Source organism: Typha angustifolia, chromosome 5, assembly GCF_048772165.1.
Source record: "Typha angustifolia cultivar Huaian chromosome 5, ASM4877216v1, whole genome shotgun sequence".
Lineage (NCBI taxonomy): Eukaryota > Viridiplantae > Streptophyta > Magnoliopsida > Poales > Typhaceae > Typha > Typha angustifolia.
Genome location: NC_133243.1, coordinates 2,500,440 through 2,515,630, shown reverse-complemented (window position 1 = coordinate 2,515,630; position 15,191 = coordinate 2,500,440). Strand labels below are relative to the sequence as shown.

At 38.1% G+C, this 15,191-nt stretch overlaps 1 protein-coding gene across 3 annotated transcripts in view; it reads right to left on the bottom strand.

Moving 5' to 3' along the window:
• The window catches only part of LOC140760612 (uncharacterized), a 37,019-nt gene extending 24,463 nt beyond the window's left edge, over window positions 1–12,556 (bottom strand). For all 3 annotated transcript variants that reach the window (XM_073097640.1, XM_073097639.1, XM_073097641.1), the window contains exon 1: window positions 12,169–12,556. In XM_073097640.1, coding sequence (XP_072953741.1) covers window positions 12,169–12,501 — 333 coding nt within the window. In that variant the 5' untranslated portion in view covers window positions 12,502–12,556. The remainder of the gene's footprint in view (window positions 1–12,168) is intronic.
• Between the last annotated feature and the right edge of the window lie 2,635 nt (window positions 12,557–15,191).

Below are 15,191 nucleotides of genomic sequence, written 5' to 3'. Positions count from 1 at the left end.
TTTTTTATCTCAATCCCTTAGATTTTCCTCAATTGGTTTCCTAAACTCCTATTGACTACTTCAGTTTGCCTGTCGATTTGTAGATGGAATGCGGTTGAATACTGAAGCTTGGTTCTCATTTTATACCATAGGGTTTTCCAAAAATAGCTAGTGAATTTCACATCCCTATCTGACACAATAGTTTTTGAGAGCTCGTGCAGCCTAATAATTTCATTAAGATAGAGTTCCGTAACTCAAGAAACATCAAAAGTTCAATAACAAGGTATAAAGTGGACCATCTTGGAAAATTGATCCACCACCGCAATAATGAAATTGTGCTTTTGAGTAGCCTTTGGAATCCAAGTACAAAGTCCATACTAACATCCTACCAAGGACAATTAGGAACAAGTAAAGGTGTGTACAATCTCGTGTTCTGCTTTCGCTACTTAGCGAGTTAATATGCGTGACATCAACCAACAAGTCTCACAACATCTCCCTTAAAGCTTGGCCAAAAAAATTGATGTCCATAACTTTAATAGTTTTTGCATGCCGAAAATGTCCTACTAGATCTCCAGCATGCAATTCCAAAATTAAAAATTTTCTTAACGAGGTGCTGGGAATGCATAATGTTTGAGATTTAAATAGTTAGCCATGACAGAAGCTTAAATAGTAAGGAGGCAAAATTGGCTGCAAAGGCCACCAAATCACTCAAAGGCTAAGTAGACTTTTCTTCCTTTTTTGTAACTTTGTGAAAAATGACTAGTTGTGCTTTTAGACTATTTCTATCAACTATTTGGTTGTTACCATGGTTTGCAGGATCGACTGATCCCAATCCGAATCAGCTAATTCAAGCCCGATCCCAACTCTCTCTCCCACTCTCTCTCTTTCTCCTCACTCTCTCTCTCTCTCTCTACCTCTCTTTCACTATTTCTTTCTCTTTTTCTCTCCTTACTATATAATCATTGTTTCTCTTACAGAGAAATCTAGCTCCAACAAACTCTAGTGACGCAGATCTAACTTCGACGAACTCCGATATATAATTTTTTAATTTATTTTTATATTTCTCTTAGTTTTTTTTTCATTTCTTCCGCTCCCTCCCTTTTTCTTCTCTTTTCTTCTTTTTTCTTTTTCTTTTTCTTCTTCACTGCACTATGGTTTTTCTCAAGGTTCCCAGTTTCAGCCGATCCCATGCCAGCTGAAACCAATCGGTTTCGGCCGTTTTGGCCAAAACGGCTGGGAACGGGTCGGATCCGACCCGGGGGACATCAATAATTGATGTCCCCATCCCCCACCTGCCTCTCTCTCTTTTCTCTCTCTCTCTCTCTTTTCCTCTCTTTCTCTCTTTTCTTTCTTTCTTTCTCTCTTTCTCACGGATCTCTTACTCTCGTTCTCCCCGGTGACTGAGTAGTGAGTAGATCTCCGTCTCTCCGGTGACCTCGACCTCCGGCGACGTTCTCCGACGACCTTGATCTCCGGCTACCTTTGGTAAGTTTTTTTTTCAATTTTTTTTTCCCTTGTATAGCAGCTGCTGCAGGTGCTGCAAGTGCTGCAGCACTGCTGCTGCAGCAGAGACTTCTCTGCCAGCAAAGCAGCAGCAGACTACTGCTGCTGCTTCTTAGCACAACAATAGAAGCAGCAGGCAGCAGCAGCTTCTCTACTACAACAGCACCTGGTGCTGCTTATGCAATTATGCCTCATAAATTTTAAATTATTTTATATTTTATTTTGATTTTTGTTTATGTTTTTTAGTTGCAGTCTTGCAGAGCTAAAATATCAATGGCTCCAAAAGAGAAGTCATATGATACCGGCATTGGGTGGCAACATTGTAGCACTATTAGGCAACATAAAAGACGCGTTAAATGCAACTGGTGTGGAAAGAAAATGAGTGGTGGTGTCAGCCGTTTGAAAGAACATTTAGCTGGAAGACAAGAAAATGTAACAGACTTAAGTGTCTTTGGAAATTAGAAAGCAGATGTTGGCTCATTTAATTATCAAAAAGAAGGATAAACAATCTGCACAACAAAGAGAGTCAATGATTCGTGAAGAATTGATGCATAATCCTATACAGATTGATGATGATAGCAGTGAGCAAAGTGAGGAGGATGAGGAGGAAAGACAGATGAGGAGGGCAATAAAAGAGAGCAGAAATATGTATAGAGAAGAGGAAGAAACGAGAAGAAGCACTGGTGGTAACTTTCAGAGATCTAGATCAGTTAATATACGAGGAAAGAGAGAATATGGGGGCAGCAGTTCTACCCATAGGACTCCTGATGTTACAGCAGAGTCTGAAAATATTGGACCAATGGATACATATCTTCAAAAAAGAAAGGGTCATACACAGACTTCAATCAAGACAGCTCTCAAAGGAATTAAAAATACAAAGAAACACATTAATAAAACTATCTCTAAATTTTTCTTCTACAACCATATTCCTTTCAATATAGCTGATAGCCCTTACTATCACACTATGGTGGATGTTATACAATCAGTAGGGCTTGGTGTTCCCCCTCCTAATTCAAATGATATTGCTACTAAATATCTTGACTCAGAGGTAGATGAACTTCATACTTATATTGAGACATTTAAACAGTATTGGGATGAATTTGGTTGTACACTGATGTGTGATGGATGGAGTACACAAAACAGAAGAAATATAATTAATTTCTTAGTGTACTCTGGCATGGGGACAATATTTTTGAAGTCTGTGGATGCTACTGCTCATTTTAAAAATGTAAATTATATTTGTCAGTTAATGGATGAGGTAGTACAAGAAATTGGTGAAAAAAGAATAGTCCAAGTGGCTACTGATAATGAGGCAAATTATAAAGCTGCTAAAAATTTACTAATGATTAAAATGCCTCATTTATATTGGACGTCATGTGCTGCACATTGTATTGATCTGATATTAGAGTATATTGCAAAAGAGCCTGAGATTGACATGGTCATATGTGAAGGTCAGTGGTTAACAAATTTTATATATAACCATGGTTGGGTTCTTAATTTACTCAGGCAGATGACTGGTGGTAAGGAGATCATCAGACCCGGCGTCACTAGATTTGCCACTCACTTTTTAGCCTTGGAGAGCATCATGCGCTACAAGGATGATATTATGCGGATGTTTACATCACAGGAGTGGTCTATGAAAATTAAGAATATGAAACCTAAAAATAAATCTTTAGGTGAAACTTTGAAAAATATGGCTCTTGGAAATACATTTTGGGATAATATTACAATTGCCACCGCAGTATTTGAGCCTCTTGTCAAAGTATTAAGACTTGTAGACAGCGATGACAAGTCTGAGATGGGTTTCTTATATGAGGCAATGGACATAGCTAAAGAATCAATAAAAAAAATGTGGGCTAAAGTTATAGGAAGTGGTGGAAGATGATTGATTCTAGATGGAACAAACAACTACATAGAGATATACACGCTGCTGGTAAGCATGCTTTTAAGTTTTAAGTTTCAATTTTCTTTTATTTATGAATATTTAAAAATTTGAATGCTTACAATTTTTAAATTTTATAGGGTATTTTCTTAATCCAAGATTTTAATTCTCTAAAAATGTCAATAATGATAGTGAAGTCTTGTTGGGGGTTAGAAAGGTAATCAGCAAGCTTGAGCCCGATATTCATAAACAAATCCTGTGCGATAAAGAAGTAAGTTATGATTCAATTAAATAATTTTATTATTATTTGTTTCAAGTTTTAACTTTCAATAATCAATATAATCAATAAGCTAATAATATATTTCTGATTTCATATGGAGAGATATAGATTGAGAGCTGGGCAATTCAGTACTGCTAAAGTTGCTGCAGCTATATCTCATAACACTCCAGCTGAATGGTGGTCTATTTATGGATGGGAGGAGGCATCAAATTTGACGCCAATAGCAAAGAAGATTTTAAGTCAAACTGTCTTCATCACAGTGTGAAAGAAATTGGACTACTTTCTCCTTAATCCATACAAAAAACACGCAACCGATTGACAATGGAAAGATTGGAGAAGTTAATTTTTTGTCATTATAATATGAGATTGAGGGAGAGAAATTTAATAAGAAAGACAGAAAATGAACAACTGATTGATTTAAATCATGTTTTTGATGAAGAAGACCCCTTGACTCTATGGATCAGAGAGATAGAGGATAGGGTATTAGATGACAGAGATAACCCATGGTTAGATGAAATATTGGGAGAGACCACGACGAGGGCAGAGGCTGGTACAAGTCATTCAACAGCGAGAGATAATATACCTACTAGTACTAGTCATAATCCTGATGATACATATGATGGTGAGATCATTCCATCTACATTTGTTGAGGAAAGTCAAGGAGATATAAGGAGTGAAGACAGAGAAACTGAGGATATATATACATATCAGCGACGTCGTCATGAGATGCATTTTGGTTCCTATGATTATGGTACATCGAGTATTTATTGTTTGGAGCCATCACAAGATCCATATGATAGTTATTATCCTCAGTATCCTCAGTATTCTCAAGCACAAGATCCAAATGCTGATTATTATCCTCCTCAAACGCAAGTCACACAACAAGATCCATATAATATGATTAGTATGATGGAATCACTTTTTGGAGCATCAGGTCCCAGACATCAATATTTACAAACTTATGGTGATTATGATGATGAAGACTATAGAAATTTACGAGAACCAGCTCGGTATTCAACAAAGTTTTAAATTTTGAGTAAGTTAATACATTTTTTTAAGTTTTTAGACTTTATATGTGAGTAATTTTTGTTTTCTTATTTTTTGTCATTTTTTTTAAATTTTTCTGCATTTTTCTGCATTTTTAAATAATATTTAAAATTTTATATAATTAAAAAATAGTCCGATCGATACGTATCGTTTTTCTGGACGGCCGATACCGATCCCGATCCTGATACTGGGAACCTTGGTTTTTCTTTCTTTTGTTTGGTTTTCTTTCACTCACTCTCTTTCTAATCTTCTTCTTTTCGGTTTCCATTGCACCATAATTTTTCTTTCTTTATTTTTTTATTTTTGATAATTTTTTTCTAAAGTTTTAGAAGTTTTCCTATATTTTTAAATAATATTCAGAATTTTACGTAATTAAAAAGTCCGATCTGATCCAAGTCACCGATACGACCGATACGTATCATTTTTTTCGAAAGGCCAATCCCAATCCCAATTTTTCGAACCTTGGTTGTTACTACAAATTAGAGCTCTGCTAGTTTACTTCATGTAGATCAATTGATGTGGTGATTGGGTTTGCCGCTTTATTTGTGTTCTTGAATTGAATCAATACTAGATTAGCTCTATTCTATCGTCTCACTTGTTTGAAGCAAGTGGTGATGATTTATTAATGCAACCTTGTGGTAGATTCACTTTTTCGAATAATTTGTGTTGTAGATTCCAAAACTTTGTTTCCATTTCGAATCCCTCCATTGATCTAACTTGCAGTAGTATTGTGCTAATTTGTTTCTTTTCTCATCCAATTGCATTATTGGAATCCAATTTTGGGATCTAGGGTACCATTGTGCTGCTAGTGGATCTCTTATAGACTTGATGTGAATTATTGTAGGATCTAATGAAGAACAATGTTTTTGGTCCATAAGATATACACTTCTAATAGGTTCCTTGCATATCTTCAATTTTCCTATCTTGTGTTTGTAAGCACTTGCACAAATTTAGAACAAACTCGTATTTGTACAACCTCGTATTCGTATTCACTTAAAATCTAATTCATATTCATATCTGTTTAAGATCCAATCCGTATCCATATCCATTTAAGAGCTTATTTGTATCTGATTAATATTTGTATCTATTTTGTTAGATATCATTTTAAATTTTGGTATCCATTCAATATCTATAACCAAAGTAAAAAAATAGAGATCTCGATATGGGTTGAGCACTATCCGATCCACATCCGGTCCGTTTTCACCTCTATCTGCCGAATATCTAATGTCAGTTGCCTCCAATTCAATTGACAATACCAGCACTTCACTAATCACTGCTCCACCGACCACCGCTCCACCACCCTAACGACCTTTCCTCCTTGTTGTTGTCATCACCGTCGCATCCTCCACCGCCGCAACCTACTTATAGTTGTCACAGTCGCTGATGTCGTTGCTTCTTCAACCGCATCAACTTCTTCTCAGTCGTTCCCATTGTGGCTTGCTCCACCGCACCACCATTATCATCAATTCTACTCCGTCATTGCCCCCCTTCTACTCCAACACAAGAGCTCTCTCCATCACTATTCTTCTCTTTGATTCTTCAATGTCGCCAACGCATTTGAATCGATCGAGCCACTCTACTATCGACAATCTCCAACCCACGTCATCACCATCACAAACTGCTACAATGAATCCGTCATCCAATGCCACAGTGAATCCATTGCCATCGCCGTTGCCGTCACCGATAGCTTTTGTCACACCACGTCAACTACACTCTCCCACGACCTGCTCCCTAGATGATTCATCGGAACAGGTAACTCTTTCCTGTTTTAGCGTTTATCCATTTATTCATAATAGTATCTGTCTTAACTTAGTGTGGAATTACTTACTTAAAAGCCTTATTCCTTATTTTTGGTAGCTTGATTACAACATAATTTTGTTGGAGCAGTAAACTTCGTATTAACACTGCAACTAGCAAAGTAAGAAGAAAGTATTAACATACTTGGATTATTGTTTTAATTACGGGGGCATATACTACTAGCTTGCAATTAAAATGCCAAATTGTGACTTTTTTCCAATATATTAATTCCTTATAATCAGCGTTAGATTATCCTGTTAATTACTAGCCATGATTTGTTATTGATCTTTTGACATCTCATTGCATATCTTGCACTAGTTGATTGCATCTTATGTTGTGAAGTCAAATTTGCACGAACATACATAGTGGGCGTGTGATCTCTAGTACTCAGTCCCAATCTATTATGGAACCCTCAGGCATGGAGGACATCCCTAAGATTATCCAAGAGACATTTGAGAAATATGTCACTAGCCTCTCCACTAAACTTGATGGCTTCACTGCCCGCCTCAAGGTTCTCGAAGCTAGTCGTGAACGAGAAGTAAACATAAATGATATTGAAGCTTCCAACATGGGAGCCGGTCGTGTTCCGATGTTAAGGTCCTTTGATAACAACCTAACAACCATCACTAACAGAGAATCCCAAAAAAGTTCCAACAACATAATAATTATCACAATGACACATTACATCAGGAGATGAGCAAAAGTTTTAGAAACAACGCTGCCTATGGAGAACTTAGAAACCTCAAAGATCAAATGATTGAAAAAGTTAAGGTTGATGCTCCTACTTTTGATGGGCGATCCAACAGTTTTCACTTATTGAGTTCATGAAATGGACCACCTTTTTAGTGGTATAACTTGTTGGAGGATAGGAGAGTTAAGTTTGCTCAAATGAAACTAATCAGTCGTGCCAAACACTTCTGGCAGAACATTGAGCAAAATTTTGCGCAGTTGGAATCAATCTTCAATAACTGATTGAGTAGAAATACATGAAAGAGAAATTGAACGAAAAATATGCTCCTTATTCCTATCATAGTGACTTATTGGATTAGTGAAATAATCTTAGCCAAAGAGTAAACTCTGCTACCGACTACTTTTTCCAATTTGAGGAATACATGATGAGGCGCAATATCATTGAAAACAAAAAAATGTTTTTGAGTCATTTCAGGCATGGCCTTGATAAGAATATTAGGCAGTAGTTAGTGTTCCACGAGATAACTTCATTAAATCGGGCCTACACTTTGGCACTGAATTAGAACTGGTCACCAAATAACGACTAGTTAGACAACGTATTGGTCCAACTCCTTTCACCATTGCTCCACTTGGAGCCAGACCTCGGACGACATAGATACCTCACAAATACAATCAAAGCACGTTGCCCACCAATCGAGACAAAGGCAAATGTCCGCTAAATGACTTTATGTCATCCAATGATCTCCTTCAATGTTACAACTATAAGTGGGACATATGGTCAAGAACTATTTTACGGAGGCATTATACCTTAGGGAACTGAAGGACATGGTTGAAGATGATGACATTGATGAGCAAGTCTATACTCCTGACCTTGATAACATGCGAGATAGTCACAAAAATCACGCTTATGAGGACCATCCTATAAGAATCGTCGGATGTGCATTGACCCAATCGAAGAAAACTGATGATTAGGGTCGAAGTACAATCTTTCGCACATATATCAAGTGTGGAACTAAATATTGCAAGGTAATTATCAATAGTGGTCGTTGCATTAATGCGGTTTTTTTTCAATATAAAGTCCCGCTTAGGACTTAAATCTACTCCCCATATATATCCTTACAAAGTATCTTGAGTTAATACTTATTATATTGCCATCAAGGAAAGGTGTCTAGTTTCTATCCAATTCCTTTCTTATAAGGAGGACATTTGATGCGACATTGTACCAATGAACATAGGGTCAGTCACCATGGCTCTTCGATGGAGATAGGTAGAACCAAATACTTATGTCATTGACATTCTTTCTAATTACAGCATTAGTTCCACTTTTAATATTGAGGTCCTAATTGCTTACTAGAATATTTTGCCTATCCAGCTGACCCATATGATACACCTATTCCTACTCTATCAGATATACCTATTTTTGACCCTTTCAGTTTCTTTTTTCAATCCACATGAAAGAAAAAGATACATGCTATTTTGGATGAACAGTTAATATCTACTACTGAAGAAAGAGCTCACCGTTTCCTAGTCCAATGAAAAGACTATCCAAATTCAAATAGAACATGAATTACTCGTGATAAGCTACAACATAAAGATTTAGACATATTGGAGCACTACTAGAGTCGCCGCCACAATTCCACTTATCATCCCAGGAGAGTTGGTGCCAACATTAGTCCTAAATCATCGATCAGATATGTGTGCAGCCCCAGGCCACCAACCAACACTTTGGTTGGGTGACAGATCATGAGGGAGAGATTTCAATGTTTAGGGTACTTTAGTCTTTTTCCTGTTATGAGTATTTTAGTCTATTAGTCTTTTTAGGGTTTGTCTTGTTACTTCTTATTTGAGGTTAATGAATACTATAAGATTTTGAGATCTACTTTAATTTCATCGGTATATTCCAACATCCCATAAGTGGATTCCATAGGTTTTCTTTTGTTGGTGGATTCCAACACCCTGTTGATGGATTCTGTGTGTTTGTTCTTCTTTCATTGCCCTACATCACTACCCTTTAAATTTTAATACATTGATTATAGAAAAGTAAATGAAAAAGAAAGGAATTTGAAGAAATAGGGGTTTTGGATTTAAAAGAAATGAATATGGTGTTATTCACTAAATGGTGGTAGAAGTTGATTAGTAGAGAGCATCACCTTTGGGCAAAAATAATTATGAAAAATACTACAAATAGTGGAGAGCTAAATCTTGTAGACAAAAATATTCTAATAGAATATCGCCCTTTTGGAGAGGCAAATATTATACTACAAAAGTTGGAGAGCTAAATCTTTTAGACAAAAATATTCTAATAGAATATGTCCCTTTGGGAGAGGTATCAATCATACAGTTATGACCTTCAAAGTCGGTGTTACTAAGAGTGTCTAACAGCACGAATACCATGTTTTGGTATCTAGGTGGAAAAGAGCTCATTGGCTTCTTATTTTTCTAACCTTCTTATGGTTGAGTTTATTTATGGTATGAGCTTGTGCTGCTATGTGTCTTGTGAAATCCTATTACTGACAGGCCATTTGATGCACCGCGTGAGAGGATTTACCCACGCGGTTTATACGTGTATTTAAAGGTTTTGGTGTTTCAATTCGGGATGATGAAATTATCATCTATGAAGTTTGGAATGAGGCAGCTGGAATAAGAGATACAGCAGATGTTCACTTGGGTACAAGAGGGACAAGACATATTTGATTACATCAAGGATATGAAAATTATGCCTTCTGCTGATATTAAAGATGAAATACTGTGGAAATTTGGAAAGTGCAGGGTTTACACACTAAGTCCTCGTTCCCTTTCCTAGATAATGGAGGAAGATTGTATAATATTTTGCTGAAGCTGTGGAAGTTGAAAATACCTCTTAAGGTGAGAGCTTTCATAGGATTAGCTTGTAATAATAGGATCCTTAATATATATAATCTGTTGAAGAGGGGTCGGAGTGGATCTAATAATTGTCTTGTTCTAAAACTGAGTATGTAGACCATCTTTTCCTTCGCTATAAGTATGGTAGGAAATTACTTGACTAGATGAGGGGCTAATCTTGGCTGTCATGTGAAAGAAAATTCAAAATTGAGTGCAACAATTTGGGCTTCAAAAAAAAGACACGCATATGGAAAATATGGATGTTTGCTTTCACTAGCTGCATCATTCACACAATCAAGAACAGAATACAGCACTTTAGGGCAATAGAAGGTTGCAGTCTGGTTTGCAGTTTAAATGTTCTTTGAGAAGATTTTGCAATCAGGGACAGTTAGGTTTGGAGTTTAGACATAGGGACTAAATCACTAAAGACAAGTATAATGAATTAGGGTCTATATGCTTTGGCATCATAGCATTAAGGCCAAAAAGAAGATCATGTAAGGGCAATTTTGCAGGAAACAAGGGTTGCAACGTAAGAAAAGCAGTAAAGAGAGAAGCACGAGAAGGAGAGAAAACATAAGAATAGATAAGAGAAAGTAGATAACTAACTACACTGGATGGCAAGAATCACACTAGAGGGTTGACCTCAAAGCAATCAACTCTTCACATGAAGGAAAAGAAGGACAAAATCTCTTTTGTATTACTTGAAAACAAATCTATAGACATAGTTACAAGAAACCTCCATCGTGTTTCTCACTTTTATATATTGTTTTAAAGAGTGGATGAAGAACTCCTGAAGGACTCAAATTCCTAGTTTGCATAAGTTGAAAAGGACCTTATTTGTAGAGATATTAAAACACAATCGAATACTAACTAAAATGGCCCCTTAGGCTTCAAGCCAAACTAAATTAGGTACAAAATTCCAAATAAAAAAGTTACGAAAATGCATGAAATTAGCCAAATAAATAATAAAAATTCTAAAAGATGTTGAGTGCTTGAATCCAACTATAAGAAAATTCAAAAAACACCAAAGACCAATTGTGCACTGTCTAATCCAAAATATCTCGGTCTTCAAGCTTCGGCATCAAAAAGAAAGAGAAGTTGGTGAGAGCAAACACGAACGGAAAGGCAACTGATGAAGAAAGATAAACCTAAGTAGGAAAAGACCATTGTAGAGAGAACTTGGTAAACTAGGAAGAAAATAAAGGGAATGGTATAGCACCACAGAGAATATTGGAACATGTAGGTATTGGCATATAACAACTTTCCCAACACGTCTGATCCAACTCATGCTAGTGAGATAAGGAACATTGCTAAGTAAGAACACTGACAAGATGAAGCTGAAGGATCAGGTAGGCAGAAAAAAGGATCTAATAATGAATTTTGGCATTGACAAACCAGCATTCAAACCAAAATTTTTTCAATTTAAGGGTCGCCTACCAAGGAAAATAAATCATCAGAAAGAGTGAAAGACTATATATTTGATCAAATGAACTGTTCTCAAAAATCACTTTATCAAGGATTGCTTGTTAATAAAGATGAATCAAATTATTCAAGTGGACTGTTTCATAAAGTATCAATAAGAGTCATGTTGTGGGTTGTTTAAATCAATAAGATAGGACATCCAAAAAATCTGATGGGCAGGCAGATTCACATTGCTTACAACCTACATGGTCCTGAATTCTTTGTGAGGAAGCAATTTTCCTAGCTTTATATCCATTCCAAGTATAGGAGGGTAATGTCAAAATCAACTTACTTCTAACTCAACTTTTCAAAGGATCTAGTCCATCCAACTAACATGACCACCAAATATGGTATCCTAGTTATATCCCATTACAGTTTCTAGTAACGTTGCCAACAGGTAATAACCTCAGGTAGAATTAAAGCCTCAAGAAAGCTGATCAAAGTCGCACAAAACCACGTAAAGGGCAGATCTATAACTTCCCAATGTCCCCTACGAAAGGCAAAACTCACCATCATCCAGCGAAAATTAGTCATGTAGAAAAGGAGACTCAATCACCAATTATTATAGTAAACTAAAAAATTTCAAAACCCTAATTTGCCAAACAAAGGGATAAAACTAAAATCATACAAAAGAGAACGCAAGAGTATCCAATATAACAGCGCGAACCTGAGAGGATTTGCCAGAGTTCCTGAGTTGGGACGACTGGTAACCGGGGAACTCGCGGAAGAGGTTATAGATCTCGCGAGGCTTCGAGTCCTCGGGGAGGCCGGCGATGAAGAGGGTGCGAACCTCGTCTCCATGGAGCTGTGGAGGTGGTGGGTGAGAGTAGGCAATGCTATATTGTGGCTGGTGGTGCTGGTAGTGGTGGGGATACGGATGGGTAACCGACGGTTGCGGCGGCGGAGCAGCAGCTCCGGGTGGCGGCGGTGGAGGGTAGTGGGAAGGGTAGTGGGAGGAGGAGGGAGGATGGTGGTAGTAGGAAGCGGTCATGTCGCCCATAGGAGAGGCGGTGCGTGGAGGGAAGAGGTCGGAAAGTGGAGGAAAAGAATGAGGGACCCCACTTCACCCGGTTGTTTGATGAGAGAGAGCCCAAGAGGAGTTGCAAGAGTGAAAACGGGTGGGGTTAAGTCCGACCCGACCCGCTACCCCTAGATGGGTGATACAGTTCGACCAAACTGAGCCAAATCAGGAGTGTGAAGGCCTTAGGTTCAACGCCTCAACGCCCTAAGGCTTAAATAGGGATATTCAATTTAGACAACTTATGCTTTGCTTAATTACTTTCAGCTTTGCTTGCTTATCGGACTTGTACTCGTCTAAGCTTACAACGTTGCGCACCACCTTGGTGTCGACTACTTCTAGCCTATTCCGATCGTCTAGCCCTCTCTCCTCCTTGGGACACCAACACCTTTTCCCCCCTCTTTCTTTACCCTACTGCACCATGTGCAAATCCTACTTGGAACCCACGGCTAGGTCTCCATCTCCACCTTTATCACCATGTCAAAAGCCTTCACCACCATCCGTCACCAACACCTCCTGAAACTTTGCCGATTTTAGCCCTAGCTACGTTCTGAATCTATGAAGAGCATGAACATCAAAATCGTAGATTAGGAGATTATGGGATGAATTCTTCTAGCTTATTAATCTTATTGCTATAGATAAATATTTGGCGAATATTCTCTTTTGACTATGCGAACTGCCTTCCTACACCCGAGCTTGAATCGGTAACCGAGATTAGGTCATAACAAACTCAAGCCTTCTTAACAATGCCCTTTACTTGAAGTGTGTGCGATGCCCTTGCTCTTAAATATGCGGGCAAGCTTAGCTCGACCTGCACGGACTCCTCATACTCGCTCGACTTGACGTCGTACATCGTGTCATCCCTAGTCTCGATCATGTTATCTTCCCCTACATCCAAAAACATAATCGCAATGGATTGTCTCTTACATTTGTGTCCAAGGGTAAATTTCTCACCGCAATAAAAGCATAACTCCTTCAATCGACGATCAACCACCTCGGCTAGAGTGAGGTGGCACCAGTTGCCTCCTCAAGGGCCATCTATCTCGATCACAAGTGTTCTCAATGGGGGGTACTGTTGCCACTAGGCTGTGATGTCAGCTCCATCCCTAGGGTTCAGCTGAGGGACCACCAACTCTAGTGGTGCACAAAACTAGCTTGGGCTAGTCCGCAACTATCGAAGCTTCTCTTCTATCATGGCTATATATGAGAAGGCCTTGCGTAGTGTAGCATGTCGCATGGCCTTCACCTCAGCTCACATATTATACTTCAAACCACTGATGAAGTTGCTCTTTAATTACGAGTTATTGTACCTCTAAATGTGATTAGGTAAGCGCTCGAACTCCTTCTGATTGGTGTGAACTATGATTTGTTGGTGGAGTTGCTTCGAAGCTTCTTGAAAGTCTTCATACTCTGTTGGCTCAGACTATTCACACTTGGCCGTAGAGAAATCAGCCCAGTTAGTAAAAGGAGAAGCACGATTGGCTGACTCATACCAGTCACCTATAGAACCCTCAAGGTGAAAGGGCAGATGGTGATCCTCGGGGTGAGCACCTTTCGATTTGATCGATAGTCACCCCTTCGATTGTATGCCCTTCTTGAGATGCTATGGCTACTTGCGGTGCTGTAGGTGGTGCCGCGGTCTCCTACTAAATGCAGCTAGTGTGTTCCCCGCTTCTATCTGCTCCATCATCACTTGAAATATTATCCTCATCTTAGCGTGCATGGCCTTGGGAATTACCACGATGTTTCGCATTGAAGAGAATTCCTTAATCACGAGTAGGTTGTCCTCGACATGTGAACCTAGCACTTGATATTGGCTCTGTCGTTGCCTCATCTTCTGTAGGTGCAACCAATGCTCTTGTCTACGCCATGTCCGAGGAACTATGACCTAAGGGAGAGGTGCTGCAACTAGGATTAAAGTGTGGGACATAGGCCTCTCAATTAGACTGAGAAGGGGCGAACCCACAGAGAAAGTAGGGAGAGGGGACTTAAAAATTGCAAAGTGGACAGTGGGTGGCTAGAGCTACTTCTATTGCAAGAAAATAATACTTCATCAATAACGATGAAAATGGGATGCACACCATATATAGGTGTCTATAAGACAAGTTAGTGACCTAACTCGACTGATGAACTCATGGACCTAAATAAGAGACTAATGCAATAAAACAAATAACATTAGCAAATGATAACTAGGGTCCTACGCCCTGCTAACCCACCTCTAGCTAAGGCCTTAACCCATTTCTACATCAAAATTCAAACTCAAATGCTACCTCTAAGAGCCCAAACTAGCCCAAAGCCCTAGTCGGACTGACAATATCATGCCAACATGTTGAGTCCAGAACTTAAACCTATTTGACCTATCTACTAGAAAAATTTCGCTACTAAGCCACTATGAAAAGGTATGCAAATAAAAATACACCACTGAGATTTTGACCTTCTAAAGAGGTAGTTTTGATATCATGTCAAATAATCACTCAATCCAAAACCTAAATTATTAAATAATATATCAATAATATATATCATATTTTAATAATTTTATTATCTCTATTATTTAGTTAAAAATTTAAAGCTTACAATTAAATATATTTTACGACTATGTATTATATCCAAAATTATTTTAACTTTATGTAATGAAACATAAAAATTCAAAGTGAAAATATATTTAACCGATA